Genomic DNA, 9,268 nt, shown 5'->3' on the forward strand with positions numbered 1-9,268 from the left:
GTCATACGGACTAGGTTTAGGACTAGGTCTCTAGGTTATCTGGCCTTGGTTGTTGGTTGCACTACTTAAAAATACTCAAACCTACCCTACTAGCGCTTTTTAAAACATAACCATAAGCATCGCATATGTTTAGGCTACATAAATCTGATTTAAGAAAGTTATAGCAAAAACTAGATAAAATGTAAACGCTCAACACTGAGACAAAGTAAAACTTGACCATAACCAACCACCAGCATGGTGGAAAACGGACATCCTTTTTGTCAGGGCATTATATAAAGCGCCCTCCAGTGGTCAACAGGCACCGTGCAGTGTTAGCGTTTGATGGTGTTTTATATTGGAATGGGAAAAATCCGTTCATCACCATTGTAGGTCACGAAAGTATATAGAGTTCACTCCGCTTTGAAATGCACAAACGCATGATAGTGTATGACATATAAACACCAAGACACCAAGGATCTATCAAATGGAGTATTTTCACAATATCCTACAAACTCCATACTGTTTCAGGTTGACGTAATGGTCAGGAACAAGCTTCTCATCAAGTCGATATCATTTGTTCCAAGACATAAGGTGGAGGTGTTCTTAAAATTTATTTTAGATATCAGTAATTTGACTCAATTTTGTCCTTAATGTCAAAACATTGTATAAATAACACACAATAATGCAAGTAACAACACCAAATATGACATGCTTAATAGTAATTGTGGTATGTAAAGATTGCGTGACGACTGTGCATCCCTCCCTGAACAAATGGTACAGGCGACACCCTACCGCGAGCTGTTTTTGTGCCATCCACTTGTAATTGATTCGGTGCGGGTTTGACTCACTGGCCTTTATCTTTGGGGAGTTTTTTTCTACATCATTTGTAAAGGAAATGCGCCCTCCAAAAATCCACCTCTAAGTGTCGGAATGAATAATGCACTCGTTACCGACGCATCGTTTTAACCCTTGATAGTAGCATACCCGCGCTGAAACTTATCGTTTGAAAAAAAAATTGTTCTGGAAAGCGCATAACATCTGCCTTCGCGAGTCTGATGTTGTCGCCGAACCAAGACGAACATGCCCACTCTAAAGATCCGGTGAAATACGGAGAATTGGTGATTCTTGGGTAAGTAGGCTAACTCACGGGATATGAGTATTTATGTGTAGATGTTTTAAGTTGAAATTGTGCGAAATTGCCCGATTCACAAAGAATGCGGAGGCTGGATATCCGGTTGAGCCTACGCTTTGAACAAGTTGACCAACATCCAACCAGCGTTATTACAATGTATCAATGTACTGAACTAGACGCGATTTATTTCTTCACACACGCGAATAGCTTGTCTTCGGTTAATACATTCATATCAATGGTCAAATTAAATCTCAGACAGGCTTAAGCCGAGTAGGTTGTGGCATTGTTGAGGCTAAGTCACGCCACCAGCATCCCTATACCTTCGGTAAAGTATAATTAAAATGTTCAGAAGTATACGACATGCTTTAACGTATAGGCTGCAAGCAGCTTATGTTCTGGTATGTGTTGAATGGGGTGTGACCAGACTCTGGTCGATCTAGGCTAAGTTGGAATATGGAATTCTGTCCTGTGCATTAGTGGACGCGAGGATGCTTGCTGTGTAATCTTTTAAAAGCATTCAGTAGGCCTACACGTGAATCTCTTTCTTTATTAGTTACACCAGAGACACAACCCCACGGCGGCTGGCCTGCTGTGCTCGCTAGCAGCGTAGAACCCACACTCTCTGCCGAAGTTTCGAGCTGCTATTCCTTCCCCACCACCCCCTCCTCTTTTTTCCGGCAAAACTGCTTCTCCCCTTCCCAGGATGCATTGCTCAGGATGTGCTGACCAATGATGCATCCTACCTGCGTGCCTTGCTCGCATGCGAATGTCTGGCCAGCGCAGGGAAGGCATGATGCTGCCTGGCTTGTGAGTGGAGATATGCTCTGCTGCTCTCTGTCACTGCACGGTATGACTGGTGTGCAAGAGGGATATTTATGGTCTCAGAGATCTTGAGATGTATAGGTATGACGTACCTGCAGTGTGTGTGTGTGTGTGTGTGTGTGTGTGTGTGTGAGGTGCATGTATGTATACTTGTGATTGTGTGGGTGTATGCGCAAGCTTGTATGTTTCGTGTGTGTGCAGTGTGCATGCATTTGTGTGAAGGTATGTGTGTTGGTCTGTGTATGTAGATTGTGTTTGCTTGTGTGTGGAATGTGCATGTATTTGTGTGAGGGTATGTGTGCTTGTCTTTGTGTGTGTGTGTGTGTGTGTTTGTGTGTGTGTGTGTGTGTGTGTGTGTGTGTGTGTGTGTGTGTGTGTGTGTGTGTGTGTGTGTGTGTGTGTGTGTGTGTGTGTGTGTGTGTGTGTGTGAGCGTGCCTTTGTGGCAGCGTGTGCATGAGTGTGTCCCTTTGTGCGAGCGCGCTTGCTGAAATGGCACATTGACCACTGTGCTCCCTGATGGTCGATGTTGTTCCGTGTGCCTGCTGTGGTTCAGCCGGACCAGACAGCAGCTGGCAGAACTGGTGCAGTGAGTTCAGTTCACCCGCGCGCCGCACGCAGACGCACGCACGGCAGACGCGTACGGAACTGGCACACGCCCGAGCCGGACCCGGGCCGCGTGCGCTCCTGAGGCAGCTGCTGTGTGTTTGCCTGGCGCAGCCGGCCAAGCCAGCACAAAAGGGCCCAGTCCCAGCCCCAGCGTGGTGATTAGCTGAGGAGAGGAGCGGAGCGGAGAGGAGAGGAGTGGGGGGGGGGGGTGGACCGGGTGTGAGCCGGGCCCTGTGGCCGTGTGAGTCGAGCTCTTTCTTTTCGGAGGCGGCCGACCTCACTGCTGCTGCTCTGTGCTCCTCTGTGCTCGGTGCTGCTCTGTGCTCTCACCAACTCACGGCACGGCGGCGTCATGTGAGGGAGCTGAGCTCTCCTCCTCTCCTCTCCTCTCCACTCCTCTCCACTCCTTTCCTCTCCTCTCCTCTCCTCTCCTCTCTCCTCCTCTCCTCTGCTCTCCTCTCCTCTCCTCTCCACTCCTCTCCTCTCCTCTCCTCTCTCCTCCTCTCCTCTGCTCTCCTCTCCTCTCCTCTCCACTCCTCTCCTCTCCTCTCCTCTCCTCTCCTTTCCTCTCCTCTCCTCTCTGGACATCGCTGTGCGGTGTCCTGTAGACTCTGTCGTCGGCCCACTCACTCAAACATTACAGTAAAAACACCTCGGCTGAATTATTCACCAGCTCACCAAACAGGGTCAGCGTCTCACTCAGTCTCAGCAGTTGAGTCATCAGCGGAGACCGAGACTGAGTCAAAGGCATCCTCTCACCGGCTATTTCTGTCCGTCTCACCCCAGCAGCAGTGTCCGGCGCCTCTGGTCAGGACTTGGCCCGGATCCGTGCCGAAACCCACCGGGATTAGCGTTTCCTTTCAGGAAGTGTCAGAATGAGATGCATTTCCTGGACGGAGATGGTCGGAGGGCGAGAGAAAGCAACCCTCTCCAAATGAAGCGCTGTGCAGCCCGAGTGTTCAGGGAGGGGACCCGCAGGGCTGGCTGTTCTAGGGGCACTTGTTTATGACATCACAATGCACCGTAACCCAGTTCACAGTAGGCCTGCTGTAGATGGACGTGGAGTCTGAGCGCAAATGAATGGTCCTGATTATTCTTAGTACAGCAGATGGTAGGTAGGGGGCAAGGACCTGTAGGGCATCTGCCATGCTGAGCCATGCACACGGATCAGCTATGCTGCTTTGTCTATGGGTTTGCCACATAGTGGGCTAGCCGGCATGTTGGGGGATTATGGTGGGATGGAGCGTAGCTATCAGCAACACTGACTGACACCAGAGGGGTGGGCAGGGCTGGACTGCTCTCGGTCTGTGGACAGGAAGTCGGCTCTGTGGTGGCACTGAGGGCAGCTCTTGACATTTCTGCAGACTTGAGCGGAGGAGAAGAATCCCTCTCTTGTGTGCTTGTGTCAGGCGTCCCCGCGGAGGGACGGAGGGAGCTAAATGTCATGTTGATGTTGACGGAGGAGCACATGCTGCTTAGCAACAGCTATATGTTGAAGCAGCTATCATTTATAGGGATACAGTCACCATGGAACAGCTATATGTTGAAGCAGCTATCATATAGAATACAGTCACCATGGGACAGCTATATGTTGAAGCAGCTATCATATAGGGATACAGTCACCATGGGACAGCTATATGTTGAAGCAGCTATCATATGGATACAGTCACCATGGAACAGCTATATGTTGAAGCAGCTATCATATTTAGATGCAGTCACCATGGGACAGCTATATGTTGAAGCAGCTATCATATATATGGATACAGTCACCATGGAACAGCTATATGTTGAAGCAGATATCATATAGAATACAGTCACCATGGAACAGCTATATGTTGAAGCAGCTATCATATATAGGGATACAGTCACCATGGGACAGCTATATGTTGAAGCTGTTGTCATATTTAGATGCAGTCACCATGGGACAGCTATATGTTGAAGCAGCTATCATATATATGGATACAGTCACCATGGAACAGCTATATGTTGAAGCAGATATCATATAGAATACAGTCACCATGGAACAGCTATATGTTGAAGCAGCTATCATATATAGGGATACAGTCACCATGGGACAGCTATATGTTGAAGCTGTTGTCATATGGATACAGTCACCATGGAACAGCTATATGTTGAAGCAGCTATCATATTTAGATGCAGTCACCATGGGACAGCTATATGTTGAAGCAGCTATCATATATATGGATACAGTCACCATGGAACAGCTATATGTTGAAGCAGATATCATATAGAATACAGTCACCATGGAACAGCTATATGTTGAAGCAGCTATCATATATAGGGATACAGTCACCATGGAACAGCTATATGTTGAAGCAGATATCATATAGAATACAGTCACCATGGAACAGCTATATGTTGAAGCAGCTATCATATATAGGGATACAGTCACCATGGAACAGCTATATGTTGAAGCAGATATCATATAGAATACAGTCACCATGGAACAGCTATATGTTGAAGCAGCTATCATATATAGGGATACAGTCACCATGGAACAGCTATATGTTGAAGCAGATATCATATAGAATACAGTCACCATGGAACAGCTATATGTTGAAGCAGCTATCATATATGGATACAGTCACCATGGGACAGCTATATGTTGAAGCTGTTGTCATATCCATAGGAACACGGTCACCATGGAACTGCTGCATAGTGTTCATAGCTATAGTTAGTGTAGTGTCTTGTTAGTATAGTTAGTGTAGTGTCGTGTTAGTATAGTTAGTGTAGTGTGGTGTTAGTATAGTTAGTGTAGTGTGGTGTTAGTATAGTTAGTGTAGTGTCTTGTTAGTATAGTTAGTGTAGTGTCGTGTTAGTATAGTTAGTGTAGTGTCGTGTTAGTATAGTTAGTGTAGTGTGGTGTTAGTATAGTTAGTGTAGTGTGGTGTTAGTATAGTTAGTGTAGTGTCTTGTTAGTGTAGTGTGGTGTTAGTATAGTTAGTGTAGTGTGGTGTTAGTATAGTTAGTGTAGTGTCTTGTTAGTGTAGTGTCGTGTTAGTATAGTTAGTGTAGTGTCTTGTTAGTATAGTTAGTGTAGTGTTGTGTTAGTATAGTTAGTGTAGTGTCCTGTTAGTATAGTTAGTGTAGTCTCTTGTTAGTATAGTTAGTGTATAGTGATTTTGACATGAAATCAGACCCTGTGCTTAAGACTGCGTCTGGCAATGTCTTTCGTTCTGTCCAAGTTCGAATACTATCTGAACTACAGTATTCATTTGCCTGTTACTTTGGTGAGGGCTGCGTAGCCTTGAAAACCTCCCCAATAGCTTTAGTGACCCCTCGAGCCTTCCCTCTCTTGCCCTCTCTCACACACTGTTGTTGTCTTCTGAAGATGAGTTGTGCTCTCCTCTTTAGTTCTATTGTGTTGTTATTCTCCTGTTATTCTCCTGTAAGTCTATAAGTCCTCAATCCTTCCCACAATGGCCCAGCTTTCTTTAATCTGATTTGAGGGTTTAGCACGACCCGTATTTAAAACTGAAATATTGAGGACCATTCTTCACACGGCGCTGCGTGCTTTCAGCCTGCTGTCCACTAAACACAGAGCAAGATGTAGCATGGACAGTCCTGTTCCCTGATACACTCTATTCCCTGTTAAACACGGAGCAAGATGTAGCATGGACCGTCCTGTTCCCTGATACACTCTATGCCCTGTTAAACACAGAGAAAGAGGTCAATAAAAGGGATTTTATGGGAGAACTACGGATTTCAATGAAACCCATGAATAGGACTTCCTGCTTTCGATGATGTAAAATGACAATTTTTACATCATTGAAAGCAGGAAGTTCAACATTGAAATCTGTATTTCTCCCATCTCAAGGCAAACTGAGGGAATGAAGCACGACCATTCAAAAACATGACTGGTTTTCTAAAGGTACAAAGCTTAATGTTAATTGGTGAAGTGTCCCTTTAATGCTAATCGGTGAAGTGTCCCTTTAATATGAGGGTGTAAATGCCGGGTTTGTTTATGTCATCCATGTTCCAGACCTGTTAAATGCTGTCGCCCAATCACAGCAGTCCATAGACACAGCTCATCCAGAGGTGCATTCAGATTGGGCGAACTGTGGCCAACGCTCGTGCTGAACGTGTGTTTTTTTTTAGTAATTCAAATCGCATCATTTGGTGTTAACATTCCATTCTAACAGTAATCACATTGTTACTTTCGTCCAGTTCCACTGTATGTTTGCGGAGAACTATTTACTCAGACTGTTTGCGATTGTTTGCAAAACGTTTGCCGAAAACTGTTTGCAAACATTCGCAAGCGTTTGCCTACGTGTATGAATCTGAATGCTCCTCTGGTTCCTAACAGTAGGCAACACGTTCGGCAGGCGTTTACTGTGCCGTGTGCCTGTGGGGTTCAATATGACCTTTGACCTCTGACCTCTGCTCTGCAGGTATAATGGCTCGCTGCCGGGGGGTGACCGAGGCCGCAAGAAGAGCCGCTTCGCTCTCTACAGACGGGCCAAAGCCAACGGAGTCCGGCCCAGCACTGTACACATCCTCACCAACCCACAGGACAGCAAGGTGAGTGAGTGTGTACACATCCTCACCAACCCACAAGACAGCAAGGTGAGTGTGTGTGTGTGTGTGTGTGTGTGTGTGTGGGGTCCGACCCAGCAATGTGCGCATCCTCATCAACTCACAAGGTGTGTGTGTGTGTGTGTGTGTGGTTGGTCAAACCCAGCACTGTGCACATCTTTACCAGTCCATTGGACAGCAAGGTGAGTGTGTGAGTGTGTGTGTGAGTGTGTGTGTGTGTGGTTGGTTGGTCAAACCCAACACTTTGGACGTCCGTACTAACCCACCCAGCAGCAAGAGTTCCTCCCACACTGAGCGTCTGCTGCAGTGAATGTTTTTGTGTGAGAAGCGAGCAGCCGAGTGATTTAAATTGATTTCTTCTCCATAATGAAACTCTCTGAGCTCTCAGAGTGTGTGTGTGTGTGTGTGTGTGTGTGTGTGTGTGTGTGTGTGTGTGTGTGTGTGTGTGTGTGTGTGTGTGTGTGTGTGTGTGTGTGTGTGTGTGTGTGTGTGTGTGTGTGTGTGTGTGTGTGTGTGTGTGTGTGTGTGTGTGTGTGTGTGTGTCCATAATGAAACTCTTGAGCAGCTCTCTGCAGCGTTAGTCAAGTGCTCTCGGTCACCGCAGAGTGCTGAGTCCCTTTATTCTGCAGTGATGGGGAGCAGGGCCTCACACCTTACTGTGCACTTTCACACACACACACACACACACACACACACACACACACACACACACACACACACACACACACACTCAACCCTTCACCTCAACACACGCAGCCTTTTACCAACCATACTCAAATCACTCACACTGTACTATACACACTCACACACACACTCAACCCTTCACCTAAACACTATACTGAACATTTTCACAACCCTTTACCACGCACACACACACACACACACACACACACACACACACACACACACACACACACACACACACACACACTCTCTCTCTCTCAGCCCTTTGCCATACACACTCCCCTATAAAGACCGTTAATGGATACTATCTACAATTGTCCCTTAACAGTGAGGCCTGGCTGTGAGCTATGGCAGAGGCAGACTTGGCTTATGCAGTGAAGTCGCATATCTCTGGCAGGCAGTAAAATCTCTCTCTCTCAGGAAGTGAATGGCATTTAGAGGCTGAAGGAGTTATTTTAATTTTCTTAATGGAGGAACGCTGAAAGCTTTTCCCCTAGAAGGCTTCTGTCCAGCGCCTCCAACTCAAGCCTCAGATCACTTTTTGGGAACAGAGCATCCATTATGTGGGGCAGATAGACACATGAGCTTTTCTCAAGAGTTCATGAACTCGTTTGAGAAGTGTTTCCTAATACTTGGCACTTGAGAGAACAAATACTTCAGGCCGGCCTGGCCAGCCAAAGCTGTTACATAGAATCGGAAAATTGCATGGAATCAAAAGAGCTTGTTGTGGTCCGTCAGGCGTTCAACCGTGAGGGCCACCACAGAATGTCCTGTACATACGTTACTCACTGCACTTGACCCCATTCTTTTGAAGATTTCTTGTGTGTGTGTGTGTGTGTGTGTGTGTGTGTGTGTGTGTGTTTTCTGTTTCTGTCAGGTAATCAAGAGCAATTGTCACCACTTTCACATTGCCTTACAACCAGACAGTTATTTGGCTCCATTTCTTTAGTATTTATCAAAGTGCAGGAACCCCCAGATGTGCAGATAGAGTGTTTTGTCAGTGGAGTAGTCTCTGTTTTGGCGGAGGAAGGGGATTAGATTAGATTAGAGTATAGATTAGATTATAGTCATCGTACGGAGCACAGATGTGTGTGCCCCTGGGTCCTAAGGCAGCGCCCCGTAAGCCCTTGGCATCAGCGGGCAGCGTGCCAGCCAAGTGCACCTCTGGAGTCATTTTCAACAGGGAGGATTCCATGAAGATACATCACACTGGCCTGCACATTGAAAAAGTAATGGAAAAGGCCATGTTCTAGAGTGCGGCACCCAGAGTTCCGGAGTGCGGCACCCAGAGTTCCGGAGTGCGGTACCCAGAGTTCCGGAGTGCGGTACCCAGAGCATATCCAGCATGCAGGAGCTAGTATGCAGGAGCTAGTATGGCTGATTGCACATTCTCTTGATTATGGGTCAGTGTGCCTGCAGCAGGAGTGGAGAAAGCTGCTGCTGTTTCTGTTGAAGTGCAGCACTGCAGAGGAGCTGCGGCTGGGCTG

The 9,268-nt window shown here is 46.8% G+C and overlaps 1 protein-coding gene across 2 annotated transcripts in view; it reads left to right on the forward strand.

Annotated features, from left to right (window-relative positions):
* Positions 1-822: 822 nt before the first annotated feature.
* LOC134097712 (E3 ubiquitin-protein ligase pellino homolog 2) overlaps positions 823-9,268 on the forward strand; it is a 15,808-nt gene continuing 7,362 nt past the window's right edge. The window contains exons 1-2 of one of the 2 annotated variants that reach the window (XM_062550654.1): positions 823-1,108; positions 6,953-7,082. In XM_062550654.1, coding sequence (XP_062406638.1) covers positions 1,035-1,108; positions 6,953-7,082 — 204 coding nt within the window. In that variant the 5' untranslated portion in view covers positions 823-1,034. Of the gene's footprint in view, positions 1,109-6,952; positions 7,128-9,268 lie in introns of both variants that reach the window. The other variant, XM_062550653.1, reaches the window with a different exon arrangement.

This window comes from Sardina pilchardus, chromosome 12 (genome assembly GCF_963854185.1).
Source record: "Sardina pilchardus chromosome 12, fSarPil1.1, whole genome shotgun sequence".
Lineage (NCBI taxonomy): Eukaryota > Metazoa > Chordata > Actinopteri > Clupeiformes > Clupeidae > Sardina > Sardina pilchardus.